Here is a 20,229-nt window from a genome sequence, read left to right as displayed (position 1 = left end):
ACAGTTGAGATTACAGCCACTCCGCTGAGGGGGACCGGTTCCTGTGCTCAGTATAAAGGGAGGGTTTTGAGGATCCTCAAGGCACGGTGATGTCTGCACACCGATCCTGTAGGGAAGGCGAGAAAAACTGAGATTGCTGTCAGCTCCTTAGGCTGATGAGGAAAACCTGTCACCTCTTGTCTCTCTGTGCCTTCTCTTCTGTTGGCATGGATGCTAGCTCTTTGCATTTCCCCAAGCCTCACCTTCTTCAAAGGACCCACAGACGTCCTTGAGCTGCGGTGATGGTAACACCAACGCGAGGCGGGTGTCCTCCAGTCTCTGGTGCCCGACTCCTGCATCATCTTTCCCTCGCTAGCCAATGTCTGGAAAGAAAAGAGAGGATATTTCATTATTTAGTTTCTGTGTTTTCAAGTCTCTCCTCTGGTTCCCAGGCATCCAGAGAAGTACAAAATCCTGTGAGCGAGCAGTTCAGATTTAATGAGAAGCTTTTCAGCTATCCCTGATGTCCTCCTGTGGTCTGCTCGATGCCGCGCGCTCCGATGTATCAAGTGCTACGACGCTGCAGCTGTTTGATATCAACACAGCCAGAACTAGTTTCCCAAACACTTGTCTAGTTTTATATAAATGAGGCAGGAAGCCCAGAGCAACGCATAAACAGGAGGAAATAGCTTAGGCTGAGCTTAGCTTTGAGGCTGCAGATACCTTGTCACTGTAGGAGGGACAGCAGGAGACAGGTTGCAACTGGACTGTCGAGGTTTCTAGCTGGCTCTGTGTGTGTGTAAATGGTCAAAGCTCACCTTAGGCTACTGGAGGCTCTCCACTACGGGCTAAATCCTGCTTGCCTTTCTCCTCTGACCAGCCTCGCTGCTTTTAGGAGGCTAGTAGAGCTGATGAGGGTATAAGAAATCAGTGTATGTGAGTGAAAAATGTGCTGCTCTGCCCAAGAGAAGATACAAAACTGGAGACCAACGGTCTGGGTTCACTTTCTGGTTCTGATCTTGTTCAAGCAGCTGCCTCCTCTCAGGGTCCTGTTCGCTCATCTGTACATGAGACTGTCTTCCTGTGCCCTGGGAGATGCCGTGGTTTCTAAACATGAAAAACATCTGATACACTTAGAGAAAAACCTTCTAGAAAGGTAGAAACTGATAAAAACAGTGACTAGAGATGTATGCACTTTTGGGGTCGAAGAATTTGAAATGCATTGAAAGGGGAAGGAGGTCCATGGTGGAGTCCCCATCCCTGGGGGGATTTAAAAGCCGTGTAGATGTGGTGCTGAGGGACATGGGTTAGTGGTGGGCTTGGCCGTGCTGGGTTAACGGTTGGACTCGATGAGCTTAAAGGTCCTTTCCAAGCAAAACGATTCTGTGGCCACTTCAGGTTGTTTTTCATTTGTCTCCACTTTCTGTAGGACCCCAGTGATGTCCCAACTCTTCAGTACAAGCCTCTGTCTTTAAAAAACGTCTCCTGCCTGCCACTCAGCGTTTTCCTGGCAATAGAGCAACCCTTCGTGGTCTGTGATGTGGAACAGAAGCCCCTCCCTGCAGATGTTCAGGTGAGTGGCTCAGGACCTTCCCACTGGTGGGTTTTGAAGAGGGAGGAGTGTGGTGGTACGTTTCTGTTTGGAGGTCCTCTAGTAGAGAAGTTTATTCTTTAGAGTCAGAACTAAATCAGATTCAAAACGAGCCGCTGAAGGAAGGGAAATCTCAGCTGAATTGGGGAGATACACGCTGGCTCTGAGACAGGAGGAGAGGGGAGCAGGCAAGTAGGTCTGGGCAAGGCATGTAGTAAAGGTGTCTCTTGGAAGCCATCCCCAGATCACCTCAAGAGCAGCTCACTCTCTTCAAGGGCAGCCCTGCTTTCAGGAAGGCTGAGGATGCTCCTCCAGCCTCTGCCCGGCACCTGCCCCATTGTCGGTGGAAGGTGTTGGACGTGAACTCTGCTAAACACGTGGTGGTGTAGGCATGGCCACCACTTCTGTGCCATGCCAGTGACTAGCCCCTGCAAGGGCGAGGCTGCAATGCTGTGCCACTTGTGCTGCGAGGATAAAGGAGTTCCTCTAGAGCCAGGGCAGAAGGCCCTGGTGTGCCAGAGTGCTGATTTGGTTGTGTATTTAGCGTACGGCTTCTGTGGGTCCAGAATTCCGTAGAACAATATTTATTTCCCTCTCCTATTAATGCAGAGCACAGTGACACAAGCCTGAGATAGTCTCAGACAAGAGTGTTGTGGTGCTTGCAGCCACGTGCCCACTGAAGTAAATGAAGGACGAGCTGCGAAGCCTACGTTTGGGTCCCGCTTCCAACATTTGCACGTTTCATGCTGTTGGACCTTGGGACTTCATCACACTGGTGATTAATACTCTTCATCTCCTTCCAGCCCATGAAGCTGGAGGCAGGGGAAGAACTTCATGTCTCCATTGGATTTAACCCAGCTCATGAAAAGGATCTGAGTACCGAGGTAGTAGAGAAGCCTCTGAAGATACGGTTTCTCGAGCATCCTCAAGAGGAGCAGATCACTGTTCGGGCAGAATTCTGCTATCCGGATATCCGTGTCCAGACCACGGCCCTGGACTTTGGCTGCATCCTCAATGACACTGAGCAGAAGCGTTACATCGAGATAACCAACTGCAGCCCGCTTCTTGTCCAGTACCACTGGGAGCTCGAGGCAGACAGCCCTGTGAACCAGTTGAGGTATGTGGACCATTGCCCTCTCCTTGAAGCTCTTCTCCTTCCTGGTGTCCTCGTTGTACTTTGCAAAGACCAAGGCTGTATGCCTGGGATCTGACAAATTGCTTTCAACTCTCCCTCGTGGCAATAACGCCTACCAGCTGTGGTCCGGCTAGGTGCTCAGGGCATAGGTGATCTCCACCAGTTTGATGCTGGGAAGGAGACAATGTTCTCCAGCCAAGCTGGGACTGGAAGATACTACCAACACTTTTTGCATAGCCCATAACCTAGAGTCCTGTTTTATTTCTGGACCTACAAACCCATTCTTAGGCACTGGGACAACCAGATACATAACATGACCTCTTTTCCTTTCCTGCCAAGCCTATTTGTTGTCATTTCATACTAAGAACCTACCCAGGCACTGCCACCAGACCGATGTGCCACCAGACCATGGTGGCCCGAGGCAAACACCACCTTGGTGAAGCGAGTTTTCATCTGTTAAACTGCGCGTCACGTTCACGAAACAGCTGTTTAGTGTTTTACAGCAACGCGGCAGGTTCTGCGGTGGCCTCGGGTACAGCTGTAGGTGTTGGTGGGCGCGCTTGTCTGAGCGCCCCTGGGGAGCAGGGCCATCCAGCGCTGGCCTGTGGTTTCCAAGCCCAAGAGCAACCTCGCAGTCGTGCTGGAGCACGTCTATAAACACATTTAGAGCCGTTCTTCCCTCCGTGGCCGCTCTGCATAGTACAAAAGTCTGGTCTGGGCAGTTTTAATTACAGTAGCAAAGGTATTTTCCACAGTGCCCTGGGAAAGCGAGCGAAGTTAACCCCTGTGAATCGAAGTGCTGCTGGTACGGATAGTAGAGATCATCAATAACCAGTTTTGTTTAGGGAGCTGGGATCTGGCTTAGAGGAGACGACCCATTGGGAACTGGAAATGAGTTATTGCTGTGAGGAGGGCTTGGGGGAGAAGAGCTGGGCACCAGGGTAGCCCGTTCACAGCTGGGTCTCACCAAGTACCAACAGGTCTTTAGTGGGGCCCTTCTTGATGCACGGCACCTTCCAGAATGGACCCTAAAATGCAGAGGAAAGTCTGCAAAAGCAGGTTGGAGGGAGGTGGGAAGCTCTGCTTGGAGGCCCCTGTCATCTCCTGGTAAATTAGATTAGGGTTAATTACAAGCTGAAGGGAAAATCTAATTTTGATGATAGAACAATGCATGTATTTCATAATAACAGAGGAACAAGCACGTTCCAGCGAAGCCTGTGTGGAATTGATTTCCTCTGGGGCCACTTGTTGGCCGGTTGCCTGTTTATCTTTACTCTTTTTTTTTTTTTTTTTATAGAACCAATTTAGGTTTTCTGAAATGTGAATCCCGAATCAGTTTTCAGCTTTTAATTACACCCCTCTCCACCTAAATGGGCTTTGCTGGACCTGAGCCTTCAGGTGCTCGTTCTTCCAGCAGATGCTGAGTCACCCAACTCAGCTGAGTCAGTACCAGTTGAGGGTGCTGAGCATCTGGCAGGAGATGGCAACCTCAGCTCCGAAGGGGTTGGCATAGCCCCTTTGCTGGCTCGTTAGCACTGTGGATGTTCCGACAGCTCCGTTTTCTGCTCTGCATGTTAATTAAGCAGTAACCTGCTCTCTCCGGGTCCCTCAGCAGACACCATGTGATCCTCAGTGGCAGAGCTGGAAATGAAGACGGTCTCGGAGCTATTAACACCTCAAATTGCTCATTAAGAGCCCATCAGAAGGGCAGCGTGTCAGATATTATTTCTCGTCCACATTAAGCACTGTTGGTATTCTAAATTACCAGATCAAACTGACTCAGTCCGACATGGAAGGAATCAAACATCAGGTCTCGTGAAGGTGAGATCAATAGAATTTAACCATCCATCCATCTAGCCTTGCTGGAGCCCATCATCAGAGACTCCCAACATCAGTGAGACACACACATTTATTTTGGCCAGGAGAGAAAAATGTTGTTTCTTTGCCTGGACAAGACTCTGTGCACTTAGATCTTTTTTTCTTCTAATTGTTTAAACCATTTTTTTTCCTCCTTATTCTTTAATCGCTGCTGCTACTTTGAGCAGAGTGATCATAGAAGCAACACAGTCCAACCAGTGCTGTGTGGTTGGACATGCCCAACTCAAGCCAAGCCGTGCCCCTTCTCTGACACTGCTGAGCCATAAATCTCTCATGGTTCCTCCTCTTCTAGACCTGAATGGTTATAGGCAGACTGAGAATAGTCTCTCCTCACCTCTTGGACCTTTGGTAGCTCAAAGCCGAGTTGAGCCTTTGCACCAAGATGTTTTCTGCGGCGTTGGAATGGGTCTCAGGAATGACCCAGCAGGACATAGTCGATATGGAGCCAAATTTAAACATTTCATCATGTTTCTTATCTTAAAGGTTTCTTCCACAAGGTTTGGTTTGTCCCCCTTTTGAAGGGCAGTGTCCAGCTCCTCAGCTTTGTTTGGAATTCCCACCCAAAGGAAGACATTAAATCCAAAGGATATACAAGGATTTTCTTGGAGAGACCTGTGTCAAAGGCTGCCAAAGGCTCATCCCCAAACTTAGCTGTTCTCTAGAGTTTTCATCCTTTATTAAGGATCCGTGGCTTGTCATGTACTTTGAGCATTGCTGTTCCTGTGTCACCTCTTTGTCCCCTTCACGTGAGACACGTTCGCTCCCTGGGACAGAGCTAACACAAGCCACGCTGTCCGTGCGCCAGGATGGATCAGCAGGGAGCCCTGCACCTCTGTGGCCCATGTCAAACCCCTTCCGTGTGTTGATCCAATGTCTCTGGAGAGTGGGAGCCTCTTGGCTACAAATCCAGTGCAATGAATTGCCAGGAGATTGTTTGGGGGAAGGGTTGGTTGAGCTAAACATGGAGAAAATGACTCTTTCCTTCCCATTCAGGATTTTCTCTGCCTATTTGTTTTGAACAAACTAGGAGCCTTTCTCTTCCCAAGTGGGTCTTCCTGTAGCATTAATAACTTCTTGTGTCTCTGCCCTCTCTCCTTCCATGTCCCCTGGAAGGCTGCACTGCAGGGACCCTGTGAGCCAGCTCCCAGCCTTGTTACTGACCAAAAAACCCCCAATTCTTGGCTAGCAGTTTCGGGACAGCTGCCGTGATGATGGCCAGGCTCAGGCGCTGAACTGGTGTGTAGCTGGAGGGCTTCAAGGTGCTCCTGGCCCTGGATATTTGTACCCCTGTGCTGCAGGCATCTCCCTTATCACCCAGGAGAAGCAGCGTTCAGCTGTGGGCTGCCCAGAGGCACTGTGGTTGCAGCTGAGCTGAATTTATTTCATCCTTAGGCACATGCCCAAATTAGCGGCTGCTAATTAGGGCTGGGGTAGGTGACAGCACCGCTGCTCATGGGTCCCTGCTTGGGGAAGCTCGCCTGGGCAAAGCCTTGTACTAGCGTGTGGTTGTAGGAAGGACAAGTCAGGTGGGACGTCTCGGGGGTTGTGAAGAGCAGAGCCTCTCATCCAGGAATGAAAACCAGCCTTAAAAAATAAGCTACAAAGCTAAAGACAAATATTTGTTGGGGAGCACGTCATTAAAGGCACCAGATTCCCAGCTGGGAGGGAAGTACCCAGGTTGCTGTAAAACAAATGTGCTTTGTTTGACTGCGGGGAACACTTGCAAATAGGTACGGTGACAGGCGTGGTGACAGTTGGAGTGTGTCCCTCCACGTGGCATTAGAAATGTGAGCAGAGTTGCTGTGTGCACCTGCTGCGATTTAAAACAGGGAACATAATCTGAGTCACTTGGGAATGTTAGAAAAAGTGAAACTATAAACTTTTTACTGGCAGTTGTTGGTCAAACTGTCAGGGTCAGGGTGCAGCAGGCTGCGGGCTCCATCCCTGCTCCTGCCTGATCGCACCTAGGGAAAGCCACCAACATTGTCACTTGCTCGTACTGACCTGCAGCTGCGGGTAATTGTCAGGGGAAATATTCAGGATAAATATCTAGTAGAGCTGCAAAATGTCTCGCTGTGGTCCTCTGTGTGGGGAAGGCACGGGCTGCGGTGGCAGGTGACTTCGGGAGGGCACTGCTGGGTCTGGACTGGCTTTTCATGTCTGCCCCTTTGCGTCTCACTCTCACCTTTTCCACACAGTTTGCATTTCTTTTCCTTCCCTGCAAGGTGTGTTCGCCTCTGTCCTCTTCCATTCATCGTAGCTACCAGCTGCCTGCACCGCTGCTACACCAGCGGCAAGGCACGTCATCCCTGGGCAGCCCCAAGTGTTGACCATCTCCATCCTGGTTTCAGAGCTGCTGGGTCAGACCCATCGCTGAGCTCACACCACCGGTGCCCGCCCAGGGGCCGCTCGTGCGTTCCCCCCACCTCCCACTGCAGCTCCGTGCTCAAACGTATTTTATTTTCCAGGTTCAGCCCTCCAGCACCTAAATTTTTCATCAAACCCCAACCACCGAAGAAGGGAGCCCAGTCGGAGCGCTCAGCACCTGCAGAGAGCAGCCCCAGGGACAGGGGTGCGGAGGGGCCGGCCAAAGCCCTGGGAGCAGCGAGGGATCCTGCCCAAGAGCCAGCAGGTGCAGATGACTCTCTGAAGGCAAAGGTAGGTTTTCTTGGACACCTACTGCCTGCATTGCTTCCCCCAGCTTACCACCGAAAAGCCATGCTTGTGCCAACCTGCCTTTTTTTTGTCCTGCTGTCACGTGCCCTGAGAGCAGGAATGGCAGCAGAGCCAGTGGCTGGACACGGGGCTTCTGGGGAGGAAAAAACAGGATAGTGTTGCCTGGAGAAGCCCACTCAGATCCTATGTTGGGTTTGGGATTTTTTTGCTTGTTTTTTCTACAACATCAAATAAGGCTTTTATTTGATGATGTAAGAAGGACATGGAGCTGTTGGAGTGAGTCCAGAGGAGGCCACGAAGATGCTCAGAGGGCTGGAACACCTCTGCTCTGGAGACAGGCTGAGAGAGCTGGGGCTGTTCAGCCTGGAGAAGAGAAGGCTCCAGGGAGACCTTCTAGCACCTTCCAGTACCTGAAGGGGCTACAGGAAAGCTGGAGAGGGACTTTTGACAAGGGCATGGAGTGACAGGATGAGGGGGAACGGTTTTAAACTGGAAGAGGGGAGATTGAGATGAGATGTGAGGAAGAAATTCTTTGGTGTGAGGGTGGTGAGACCCTGGCCCAGGTTGCCCAGAGAAGCTGTGGCTGCCCGCTCCCTGGCAGTGTTCAAGGCCAGGTTGGATGGGGCTTGGAGCAACCTGGTCTGGGGGAAGGTGTCCCTGCCCGTGGCAGGGGGGGTGGAACTAGATGGGCTTTAAGGTCCCTTCCAACCCAAACCCTTCTGTGATGCTGTGATCTGCATCGTGATGTGAAGGCTTCCAGTTTCCCCTCTGTCCCAAGCTGTGCCAAGTACTGATCTCCATGTACCACCTTCTCAGCCCCAGCTACAGCCACCCGGTTTTCTTGCCTCTGCCTTCCCCCAGGACCCCGTGTTGCCATGACGGCCACAGAGGCATCTTTTATAAAACAAGGCTTTTCAGGCAGTCACCTCTGATCTGCTGCCCTTCCTGGTGAACCTCGCTGCCTTGGAGCTTGCCCTTGGTACTAGTGGGAACAGGCGCCTTGTTCTGCATTGTGTGGGATGGAGGCTGCTCCTGGGGCAATAAAAAAGGGTGTCAGAAAGCACGAGAGGTTCTGAAAATGCCAGCATTGGCATTTAGCTCAAGGAGAGGGCTTGCACCTGCTCACATCCAAATATTGGTATTTTTGATGTTGTAGCTCTAACCCTTTTTTCTGAATCAGGAGAAACAATACCCTGTAGACTTAAAGAATAGTGTGGCTGGATGTTTTTTGATAGAAGCATGAAATCATCTTTATTTCCTACTTTGTTGCCACGTACGTACAAATAAACCAGGGCGATACAAGCAGACGTGGCTAAGTAGGACGTAAAATTGCTTAGAAGGATACATCTGGATTGCAGTTTCATCTTCTGCTTGTCCTCCCCCGGCCTCCACGGGCTCTCCCCTCTGAGGCTTGTGTTTCTCTAAAGGCAGTAAAAGATGGTTTTAAAGGCAAGTTCTGCAGCAGAGAGAATTTCTTGCTGCCAGGAGACCTCTCAAATTACTTTAATGTCGTGTATTAATTAATGCATTAATTAGTGAGTATGGGAGAAGATTTTTCCCATGGTTCCTCTCCTGGTAAGTGGAATGGATGCAGGATGAGATTAGGATGGTTTTGCCTGTGTTTGAGGAAGAGGCCCCTCCACGTCTGTCTCTGCTCCAAGCCATGGTGGTTCTTCTGCATCAATTTTGACGCTCAACCTCTCCCTCTCTCCTCCCCTACCTCCAGGTTTTTGACATCGTGCCGCAGTTTGGCGAGCTGCAGCCGGGTGAGACCCATCGGGTCACTGTCACCTTCCTTGGCCACACCAACATCGTTGCCTGTGCCACGGCACTGTGCAGGGTGGAGGGAGGCCCAACCTACGAGGTCATGCTGAGTGGGGAGGCTTCGCTCATCAGCTACCTCATAGACACCAGAGAGATCGACTGCGGGCTGCAGGTACCGTGCACTTCTCTTGGCAGAGGTCCTTGAAACCATCGCTGGTGGGTTGCTGCCCACCTGGGTGTAGGGCTCTCCCCTTCCCAGCTACTTTGTCAGCTGTGTGGCTTAGAGGTACAACCTTTGAGTGATACATCCTGCATTCAAGCTCGTTTTTAATGGCCATCTCCACCCCACCCCAAAGCTGGGAATTCCTCCCCTTCAAGGTGACTAACGGTGCCTCCTGGGGCAGGCAGGATCCCAGCGGTGATCTCCAGAGGGACATGCCCCGAGACATGCATCCACTGATCGGCTCCTAAAGCCTGAGCTCCAAGGAGATGCTCTTTTAATGCTCTTGATTAATCGACAAAATAAAGCAGGGAAGGAGTTAACTTGGGCTTCCAGCCGCTGTAGCTGGAGAGAATGTCCCAGAATGATCCCTGCTGTACCGCTTTTCAGTCAAAAACCCCACGGATGTTTCCAGCTGTTGGCCCTGTACGTGTTGCACTGTCTGTCTCCCCTTGTGCTGTCCCTGTGAGCTCTGCAAATGCTTGTATGCAGATGCCTTTTCTTCTGCGGTGTCTTGATGCCTTGTTTTGGCCAGCTGTTAGATGACACCTGAAAGTGCAGAGGGCTTGTATCCTCTGGGGTTTCTTTATTCCTGATCTTCACATGGTTGGTGAGATCATGTGGTTGGTGATCTGCACGTGGTTCCACCTTCTGCATGCTGCCATAAACATCTGTTGCTGTGTAGGGCTAAGAGGTACCTTGGGGCTGTGGGTTCCCCAGGTTAACCCAGGAGAGTCAAGTGCCCATAGCTCCTCTCCCCCTGCTTCTCTCCTGCCTTGTGTTCATCTGCTCTCATCCCAATGAAAGCAGAAGGAGATAGATACCCAGTATCAGGCCTATGTCTTCAATTTCCCTCTCCTCTGTCCTCCCTTCAGCTGTTCTACGAAGTCACCCAAGCAGAGGTCACCCTGCAGAACAGCGGGAAGATGGGATTCACCTACGCGGTGCTCAGCCCCAGCACGGCCACTGCAGCCAGCCCCCTGCCCAGCGTGCCCCTGGTTGTGCCCAGCACGGTGAGTACGGAGGTAGCACGAGTGATTAACCCTGGCACTTTGTCGGGCTGCCCAGGAGAGGGTTATAGGGGAAAAAAGAAAAAAACCCCAAACAACAAGAAAAAAAACCCAAAAGCAGCCAGGAGAGATGGGGCTGTAAGCAATTGGTGGTGGGGGGCAGAGGTGGTCAAGCAAGCGTGGTCCTAGCAGCCTCCCTTGGTGGCATTTGCTGGCGGGTGGCTCGGTTAGCGTTTACCAACCTCCCGTGGGAGGCACGGGTGCGTCGGCAGCTCGCTGCAGCCCAGCTCCTGGTTGTGCTGGCACTGGAGCTGGTTGGTGCAGGCTCTCCTGAGGGTCACCTTACCCAGGTTGTGTGGTCAGACAGGATTTACGCCTTGTCCTTACCCGTAACGAACCCTGCCTGCCCCCTGCCAGCACCAGCCAGGTGAGACTTTAAATACTCTCTGGCTTGGGCATGAAGCTGCTTTGCCAGAAGTTGTAACAACCTCTGTACCGGTCCCTTGCTGCTCCAGCTTTGTGGGGTGGCGAGGGGGGGACCAGGGAGGAGCAGGGCTGGCATAGCAAGGGCAGGAGTTTGCAGCATCCCACCATCCCAGCTTCTCAGTTCTGCGTGGATGTTTTTGGGCTGGAGCAGCGTTCCTGTCCTTGTCCCTTTTTGCGATGGGAAGAGGAAGCCAAAGGGCTTTCACGTCTCCTCCCGGCTGTCTCCTACGAGGGATGACACGCTGATGCCCTCTTCCTGCGAGCTTCCGAAGACACAGCTCTGCTTGGCCCCGCGCGCGTGGCGGCGGCCCTGGCAGCTTGGCAGGGGCTCGCTTTCGCTGCAGCTGTGTCGTGGGCTGGAGCAAGGGCTCAGGGGACCAAGTGGCAGGATCCGTCCCACTCAGCAGCTCCTCCCCACAGCACGGAGAGGAGTGGGGAGCCGAGGGTCCAGCCCAGGGTGTGGAGGGTGAGCTGAGAAGAGCCGCGGCTGTGTCCGGTCACCCAGAGCTGTGTTTGCCTTTCCAGAGGTGGATGTTTGCAGGTCACCGTGAGCCTGGATGGCTTCGTGCACCCTCGGTGTAACCGCGCAGGCAGGAGATGTTTGGTTGGGGTCATTAATAAGGGGTCAGGATGGTGTCTGATACTTTCTTCTCTTTGAGAACCTGCCTTCTCTTGGAAAGGTGTCCCTGCCCATGGCAGAGGGGTTGGAACTAGATGCTCTTTAAGGTCCCTTCCAAGCCAAACCAGTCTGTGATTCTATGATACAATTCTCTTCTCGGTGTTTCTATCGTCTGAGCCATCCCTCCACCAAACCACCTTTGGTTACATTCCCTCCCTCTTCTCCCTCACTCTGCAGGACCACATCGGACCTGGCAAGGAGCAAGTGCTCAAAGTCTATTACCTGCCAGGAGTGCCTGGAGTCTTCCATAAGACTTTCCAGATCCAAGTGGGTCACCTTGAACCAGAAGAAATCTCCCTGAAAGGAGAGGGGATTTTTCCCAGAATCTACTTGGACCTGCCCAGGAACATCAAAGGTGAGCACTGCCTGTCTGCTCCCCAGGAAAGTCCCCAGTTGGTTTTTCCCCCCCCCCCGCCGTCATATGCCCATAGGGCAGCTTGCACCCACCTCCACCAAGCCTGGAGGTTTCAGGGCTGTCAGACCAACACTCAACCCTCTGGTTGCTTCCTGAGTGTCTGGCAGATGAGCCCTTGTGGGCTTTGCCCCAGGCACCATCGTGCAGAGCTTGCCAGCGTATCTGTCGGAGGCCTGGAAAGGTGATGGCTGGACAGGAAAGCTGTAACGCAGGCTGCCAGGGTTGGGTTTGCAGCACGTTGCAGGGGATGAGATACTCCTGTGTGGGAAGGAAGGTGGGTGGGGGCGAACATGAGGGTTCAGAGAGGAGCAGCAGCGTCCACTTTCCCTAGATTGCTCAAGGAGTTTGTTGGAGAGGCCAGTGTCAGGGCAGTGGGACTTCCCGGCTTAAACGGCATTGGCACTGCGCCCACACTTCTGTGTGTGGATGTTTTCTTCCTTCAGGAAATGAAAAATACGAGAAGATCTTCAAGGAGGTGAAAGAAAAGATGGAAAAAGAGAGCGAGAGAGACGCAGCAGTTGTTGTGGGGGCGGATGCGGCCGCGGAGCCACCCACGGACGCCTCGGGCACCATGGTGAGAGCGGCTGCTGCCCCGTTTGGCACGTGCCACCCTCCCGCTGTGTCTCTTGGGCCCCTCGCACCCCGCAGCAGCCTTCCCGGTGCCCTGCTGGCACTTGGGACCTCCCTGCCCGCATCTGGCCATGCTCATGCATCAGCTCAGCATTGCCCCGGGGGGCTGCCCGCCGCTGGTAGTTGTCCATCCCATGGGTGCGTGAGTGCCCCAGGGAGAGATCCTGCGGACCGTGCTCATGTGAGTGGGTTTATGGCACTTTGTGATGGAGATGCAGGTCAGCGCTGGGGTGTTTGCTGCTCCCAGCCCAAGCCCTGCCAGGTTTGCAGAGCTTCATAGCAGCAGCATGACGGCGCCCTGGGACTGTGCTGTCAGTGTTTGTCTCCAAGAGGCACCAGCTTTCTCGTGGTTCCCTTTTTGAGAGAGCTTTTGTCCAAGCTGCTTTGGGACTGGCTGGGGCCAGGCAAATACTTGGAGCACTGGAAGGTTCCTGGCTTGTCTGTCTGGCCAGATGAGCTTTTATAAGTGAAGATGCTGGAGTTCATTTCCCTTCAGATAAGGTCCTGCCTGTGAGAGCAGGAGGCATCACAGACACTGAGCAGCGAGACAGGAGGACCCCATCACCCATCTCCACAAGAGCAGGGGTGGGATTCTCTTTTAGAGACAAGCCTGTGCCTTGGGAAGGACTTTTGCTAACCAGCCACTGTCTTTCCTTTCCTCAGGTGGACATGCAGCTGCAGCTGGAGATGGAGCTGATGGTGATAGAGGAACATGCCCTGCAGCAGCAGAAAGATCTGGCCTCCGGTCCCCCAGAGGACACTGCCTTTGACCAGCGTGCTCGGCGAAGGCTTCTCAGGTTAGTGGGGGCTCCTGTACCCTACCTCCAGGTGCCCCGAGGGTAACACCCAACAGCACACCCCTGCTCCTGAGAGCTGCTTGTGTCTGCAGAGCCAGGAATAGCTGGGGACTTCAGAAAGGGTCTGATCCTGATGGATTTCGGGTTCCCTGGGAGCAGCTGAGTGCCCTCACCTCTGTAGGGCCACCCTGAGCTTTGGGGATGCTCAGCTCCCCACAGATGATGGGTTCCATTCTTAGAGTTGAGGTGTCCAGTGCAGACCATCAAGCCCATCCAGACAGCACAGACACCGTCTGACCAGCTCCGAAAGAGGCAACTCAAAGCTGGTGCCTTTTTTCCAGCTAACAGAGCAGGGAACCACACGGGTTGACAAACCCTTGACAAGCCCTAAATCAGGTGGCTTGGGTGCTGGTGGGACTGCAGGGCTTACCGAGGTAACTCGGTCCTTCCTCGTGCTCCTTCATGATGAGACACGGGCACAGTAGGCTCCAGTTCAGGAAGAAGATGCTCTACAGAACAGATGGTTTATGTGTGTTCCTGAGTGGGTTTGCTCTGGAAAAGGACCTTCCCGTGAATCTTGTCGGTGTTGATCACTGCATTTAGCGGTGCTCCTTTGGGGACAGGTCTGCTCGCAGAGCAGCGCAAACTAATTGTATGTTAAGGTCCCGTTGGCAGGTGGTAAAACCTAGGACCTACGCTCCCTGTGACTTAGCAGAGTGTTATTAGCAGGCGGTCAGGCCTTGGGTTTCGCTGGCCAGAGCTGAGATTTTACAGCCGTGAATACAGAAATAGCCCCTTTATTTGCGTCTTCCACCCTTTGGCAGTGTCGCCAGGCTGTGGTTTCAGGACTGTCCTCACTCCTCCTTTCAGAGCCAAGCTGCCCGAGTATCTCCTGGACTTTGGCTATGTCATTCTCGGTGACAGCCCCACGGACGTTGTGAAGATCACCAACGCCGGGCCGTTGCCCGTGTCCTTCCAGGCCGATAGAAATGTCCTGCGTCACACAGGTAAGCGGGCTGGAGAGGCTTCACGTGGGCTTGAGGGAGCTGTCTCTGATGGATTAGCTTAAGCTACTGGACATGGGGAGTTTTTTGAGTGCTTGTTTGTGTAGCTTTTCCCTCCTCAGGACCCCCTGCCCAGTGCTTTAGAGCCTGAGTTCTGGCCTGCCTATGGCTGCCCTAACGTTTCATTGCAGGGGCCAGATGTGCTGATCACCTTGGTCCCCTCTCAGCACCTTCTGCTCTTGCTACCATGAGCATCACCTGAGTTTTCGTGCACTCAGTGGGTTTGCCTTGCGAACAGATGGACCCTTTGTGGTTTGGAAGTGCTTTGGTTTAGAGTGCGTAATGCCGTAGCACTTCTGTTGGGCCTTTCTCGAGAAACCAGCCTGTGAGGTGCTCTGGTGTATCAAAATAGGCTTCCCAAACAGGCCTTGAGGTGAGGCTGCAGTGCTGGCAGTGACTCGGGGTGTCTGAGGGATGGTCAGGTGTCTCCTCTAAGTTGTTTTCCAGGGAGCACCACAGCATGGGGTAATCGTGGTTGGAAATTCTCCTTTGGAGAAGTCTGTGCATCCTTCCCTGGAACGCTTGAGGAAGGAATTACTGGTGCTCCTCAGCTCATGTGTTTCCTTTTTACTGTGTGGACCTTGGATTGTGGCTGTGAAAAGCCTTTCTCCTTGAGCAGTGACAAGGGAGAAAGAGCAGCAGGCTTCTCCAGAGATGCAAAGGGGTCCTTCCCAGAGCTGCCAGCCGGGACACCCGTAGGGCCTTAATGTGCTTGTGACACATTTCACGTCGCTTGTGTGTCTCAGCTGCTTTATTTGCCTCTGTTCAAGGTTTCAGCATCGAGCTGGACCGTGTGACAAACCTGCCCTACAGCAACACAAAGATGTTCAAAGTGCGCTTCGACCCACAGAGTGCCAACCTGCCGGTGGGAGAGGTGGACGTGCTCCTGCCCATCAAGGTACCGCACCTTTTGGGGCAGGCAGCAGGTTGGGCGCAGCAGCAGATGTCACCTGGGTCTCAGCTGGATGCTCTCTCCTTCACTAGGTAGCAGGAGGCCCCACGTTTCCCCTCCGCCTCCGTGCCAGCGTGGCTGTGCCGTCCCTCTGCCTCTCCAGGGACAGGCTGGAGTTCTCTGCTGTCCAGTGTGGGCAGTGTCAGGTAGAAACCATCCAGCTTCGCAATGAGCTCCAGGTCCCCTGTAAATGGTTCATGACTGTGGACGAGCTTGTTAAGAAGGTAAAGCACAGACAAGGTGTAACACGTAACTTCTTGGCTGGGTTTTCTTTGCCTCTCGTGCCTTTTCTGCCCCTGTGGCTGCCTGAGCACTTGGGCTACAGCTCACTGAAGAAGCTTTTGAAGGTACAGAGCAAAGCTCATTTGTCTGGACCTGTTCACTAGCTGATGCCTCACTTCTCTGCCATCTTCACCCATTCCTCCTCCTCTGAGGACAGTGCCTCTCCATCTGCCTGCCCTGCCTATATGTCTTCCCTCCAGTTGTAGGCCAGTGGTGGCCACGGCTGGTTTGGGTGTGGGTGCTCTCAGCACCATGACAGTATCCTGGAGCACTGCAGGAACTGAGGGTTTGTCCTCGTAGACCAAGGAGACCTCACACCCTTGTTTTTTGTGCTCAGGTGAACAAATATTTGCCAGCGAGCACGCGTCGGAAGCGGCTCCAGGAGTTGAAGGCCAAGCCCTGCGTCTTCATGGCACTGCCCTCGTCTGGAGTCGTGGCTCCAGGACACCGATGCAATGTGCAAGTCAGGTTTTCACCCACGGAAGAGGTGAGAGATTGGTGGGTGTCACCCCCAGGAGGTCTGGCAGGGCAGGGTGGTACCGAGAGCCCAGGATGTAACAGGATGGACACCAGTGCTTCCATGCCTGGGGACAGTCCCAGGGATGTTTTAATTGCTAGTAGAGCTGTAACCATCTTGTGCCTGGCTTTGGCCGGAGCCAAACACTGAGCAGAGAAGACAACCCTTATTTCTAGCCAGTGAGAGCTCATCTGCCTTTCGTACAGCTGAAGTTTGCCTGAGGCAGCAGTGCCAGGACTGTGTCTGGGCAACGTAACCCTGAAGACCTTTCTCATGAGCGTTGCGCTCCCTCCTGACTAAGTGGAACCATCTGATGGTCCATTTTACACCCATCTGATGCCGAAATATCCAGTTACACTTTGCACCAGGGTTCATCCCAGTTACTCAGAGCCAGCATGCAGGTGCTGTAGCCCCTGCTATAAGTTAATATCTGTTTTCCATTCACCTTAGAGGTACTGATAACACCCTGACCTTGGGGCAAGGGTTGACTTTGAGGCCCTGTCACCTGGCACTTCATGGAGGAGCTTTCTGCACTTCTCTCTTTCAGAAGTCCTACAGAAGCAAGCTGAAGATCAACATTCGCCAGAGCAGCCAGCACCTCCAGCTGCAGGTGTCGGGACATGGTCTGGAGCCACAGCTGGAGTTCAGCCCCTCGGCGCTTGAGCTGGGACCATCGCTGCCCTGCAGTGGTGGGGCGGAGGGGTCAGTGGTGGTGAAGAACCCGTGCGAGTTCCCCATCGAGTTTTACTCGCTGGAGTTTGACCAGCAGTACCTTGCTGAGGAGGAGGTGAGGAGGAAGGTCTCGTCCCCACGTGCGTGCTCCCGTAGCTTCAGTGTTCCCAGGCTTGTGCTGGGGAGATGGAGGCAGTCCCTAGGGCAAAGCCTGGTGGCATTTCAGGGTTTGCCAGCTCTGCTGGCGGGCTGTGGAGGGGCTTGGCTAGTCTGTGTTGTTGGGAGGAAGGGATGAGGGAGAAGATAGGTTGGCTGGGGAGTTGGTTCATGTGACGGAGGTCAAGAAACATCCTGTATATGGCTTCTCTTCCCTGTGCGCACAGATCCTGCGGATGCTGAAGGGCTACGATCGCCACAACACCTTGCTGCTGCCTCCACGCGCCCCGGGTGAGACGCTGCCCCAAGAAGTGCTGGACTACTATGAGCACCAGGAACAGCTGCAGGATGAGCGGGCAAAGTCCGAGACTGCGGAAGCAGAAGGCCAGGACAGCGGTGAGGGTTTGTCATCTGCTGTCCTGAGAGTGGACACAGCAGGGAGTCCAGCCCACCTACCCTGAGGTCTCCATGACCTCGTTCTCCATGGAAAGCCCATGCAGCCATCCGTTCCCCAGCTTGGTGGAGGAATGCCAGGGTGAAAGTCTGTGGCTTGTAACACGCATGCTCTGCCAGCCCTGAGCGCGGCCAAAGCCAGCTCACATCTGCCTACCGGGGGCTGGGGAAGTAATCAGAATAGCCCTTTGTGTCCCTCAGCCTCAAAGAGCTGGACTTGGATGATTCTTCAGCCCAATAGAACCAGGTCTGATATCATTAGCTGTTTTAGATTTGCTCCTTCCCAGCAACAAAAGCTCAAAATTCCCCTGAGGGCAGAGACAGCCTGGACGGGCTTCTCAGTGCCTTGGGAATTTCCATCCTTGGGAAATTTTCCATCTTTTGCATGTGGTTGTGCAAAGCAGGGGATGGCGAAGAGCAGATTGTGTGGTCACGTTCACCCTCTTCTTCCCCCTCCACATGTCCTTCCCCCTCAGCAAACTCTGAAGATGTCCAGTCTCTGTCAGATCAAGAAGGAAAGCACTCTGCTGAGATGGTTCACACCACCTCATCCCATAGCTTGGTCGTTCGCTCCCCCATTTTTGATGAAAGCCAGTCCAACAAGGCGGACTCTAAGTCTGAATGTGGAGGAGAAGGAAGGTGCTGAGTCTGGGGCAGGGACAAGTGAGAGGCCAGGGAGGTTTTCCCCAGCTTTGCCAAATGAGCACCTTTGCTCCCAGGAGCTGCTGGCATCAGGATGGTGGTGTTCCCTTTCCTAGGCAGGGCAGCACGCTCTCTGTCCTAGATGACCTTGCGAGCCAAGATGGCTTTTGGTGGCTTTCTAAGGGCAAAGGTGGGTGCTCTTTGTAAATGCTGTTATGGTGAGTTCAGAGCCCAGCCAGATCTCCTGGTGTAATATTCGAAAAGCATCCGGCTTTTGGATAATCGCTTGGCCCCCAAACGGAGCCTCTCCCTTGGGACTGTGTAAAATGCCCAGTTCTGCGTGTCCTCGACTTAGCAGGACTCAGGACCAGGCTCCCGTGAGGACCATGTTGGCAGTTCATGGAAGGAGACTTGGCCCAGTGCTTTTGGTTGTTGCCGGATGCTCGTTCTTCCCTCTTTCTGCCACCCCATTTACTATAATCTGAACTGGAACCTTTTACCAGCATCTAGGGCGGATCCTGATCTGCCCAACCCTAAAGGAAGGGCATGGAGAGACCCTGGGCGTGACGTTGGTTTCGGCAGACTCTCCTCTCCCAGGATGTGAGGGGATGGGGAGGGTGATCAGGATCACAGGTAGGCAGGAGGCTGATGTTTCTACCTGCTTCTGCACAGCAGGGCATCGGCAAAGCTCGACCAGCAGCAAGGAGGGGGCTGCAGGAGAACTGGACGACAGCTCTGTCGAGAGGGCCATGCAGGTGCTGGGCGTAGAAGATGGGACTAGGAAGATCCTGGAGAGCGGCAACCTACCAGCGGCAGAGCAGGTAAAGGCCTGATGCTGAGTCTGGCGAGATGCTGATGGCGAGGCTCAGATGCTGAGTCTGCCGTGGTCTGGGCCCCGGTGCATTGTGTCCCACCAGGTGACAAGGGCATAGAGCCTTGTCCAGGCCACTGATGTTGTTCCCCAATGTCTCTGCAGCAGCCATGTGGCTGGGGAGGTTCTCAGCACCCCTTAGATGGGTGGAGAGAGGGAGCACTCCCTGTTCAGAGAGTTTCTCAGTTTGGAAATCCTTAAAAATGGTCGTAGGGCAGCTCGTGGTCATTGTTTCCTTCAGCTGAGTCACTCAGCGGAGAGGTTTCTCTGTAGGTCCTGGCACTGCTCTGGAGCCTGCCCACCCCACTGGGCATAGAAAGAGCACTGTACTCTGTATAAATTAAAAAAAAACATTACCAGAAGCTCAGTGCCTTCAAGGGAGGAGTGTGAGGATGAAGGTAACAGGAGTATAAACAGGGTCTTCTCTTATGCTTTAGAACCTGGATCACCTGGGACTGGGTCCCTCAGGGCCTCCCATTCCCCCTACCGCTTTGTACTCCGTGATCCACTACCCAGAGCAGCGGATGGCCCCTGCAGCAGGAGAAGCCCTCAAGCACTTCATGTTTGTTGTGCCAGAAGATGCCAGTGCGAAAGCTGAAAAGAAGGATACAGTAAGTGTTGTGGATGACCCCGTCGTGGCTGCAGTGAAGGTGCCAGGGCAGGGGGCCAGGCTGGATGGGAGCATGGTGGGGCGGGGGGGTCACTGTGGAAGGAAAAGGATCACTGTGGAAGGGCAGTGAGGACAGGACAGGGTCTCCTGTGTCTGCAGGTGTCCCTTCTGGCTGTCCAAGAGAGACAGCCCTGCATGGGACATAGGGTGGTTCTGGAAGACGAGAAAAAAAATCACCTAAAGCCCTCAACTTCCCTGGAAGAGAGGGTCCTGGGTGAGGAGAGGTGTCAAACAAAGTCCAGTAAGGAAGACCAAGTCCCTGGGCAGATATTAAAACCAGTAGATGCTGGTTACTTATTTATTCTCTCTCCTGTTTGTTCACAGACACACAGCTTTCATTCCAGGATGGGGATGTCTCAGGGCAGGGCTCACCTCTCTCTCCCTTCTCTCTCTCCCCTTGGTGTGAAGACATCAGAGGAGCTGCTCACCCCAACCAGAAGCCAGTTGAGGGAGGAGAAAGCCCCAGGCAGCTGGGAATCTGTGAGGCCCAAGCAGGGCTCCAGCTGGGGCAGGGTAGCTCCCTGGGGGCCGGGCATGGCAGCGCCCACACATTCCCCTGAGGTGGACCAGAGCAGCGTGGAGAGGGTCCCATCCCCAGCGGGGCCTGTCAGGTGAGCTGTGAGGGAGGAGGTGATCCCTCTGCTTCAGGTCCATCTTGCCAAACAAGGTCCAACGTCCCCAGCTCCGCAG

The 20,229-nt window shown here is 53.5% G+C and overlaps 1 protein-coding gene across 1 annotated transcript in view; it reads left to right on the top strand.

Annotated features, from left to right (window-relative positions):
• LOC137669473 (hydrocephalus-inducing protein homolog) overlaps window positions 1-20,229 on the top strand; it is a 65,074-nt gene that overhangs the window by 13,166 nt on the left and 31,679 nt on the right. The window contains 19 exon segments of the mRNA XM_068411574.1: window positions 1,409-1,552; window positions 2,374-2,687; window positions 7,052-7,241; window positions 8,986-9,195; window positions 10,119-10,256; window positions 11,596-11,773; window positions 12,277-12,407; window positions 13,127-13,260; window positions 14,131-14,267; window positions 15,095-15,222; window positions 15,309-15,500; window positions 15,896-16,045; window positions 16,623-16,862; window positions 17,131-17,299; window positions 17,833-17,995; window positions 18,115-18,188; window positions 18,596-18,819; window positions 19,307-19,519; window positions 19,948-20,150. Of these exon segments, the coding sequence (XP_068267675.1) occupies window positions 1,409-1,552; window positions 2,374-2,687; window positions 7,052-7,241; window positions 8,986-9,195; window positions 10,119-10,256; window positions 11,596-11,773; window positions 12,277-12,407; window positions 13,127-13,260; window positions 14,131-14,267; window positions 15,095-15,222; window positions 15,309-15,500; window positions 15,896-16,045; window positions 16,623-16,862; window positions 17,131-17,299; window positions 17,833-17,995; window positions 18,115-18,188; window positions 18,596-18,819; window positions 19,307-19,519; window positions 19,948-20,150 (3,332 nt within the window).

Source organism: Nyctibius grandis, chromosome 12, assembly GCF_013368605.1.
Source record: "Nyctibius grandis isolate bNycGra1 chromosome 12, bNycGra1.pri, whole genome shotgun sequence".
Lineage (NCBI taxonomy): Eukaryota > Metazoa > Chordata > Aves > Nyctibiiformes > Nyctibiidae > Nyctibius > Nyctibius grandis.
Note: the sequence above shows the minus strand (reverse complement) of the source record. Positions and strands in the feature narration are given on the sequence as shown.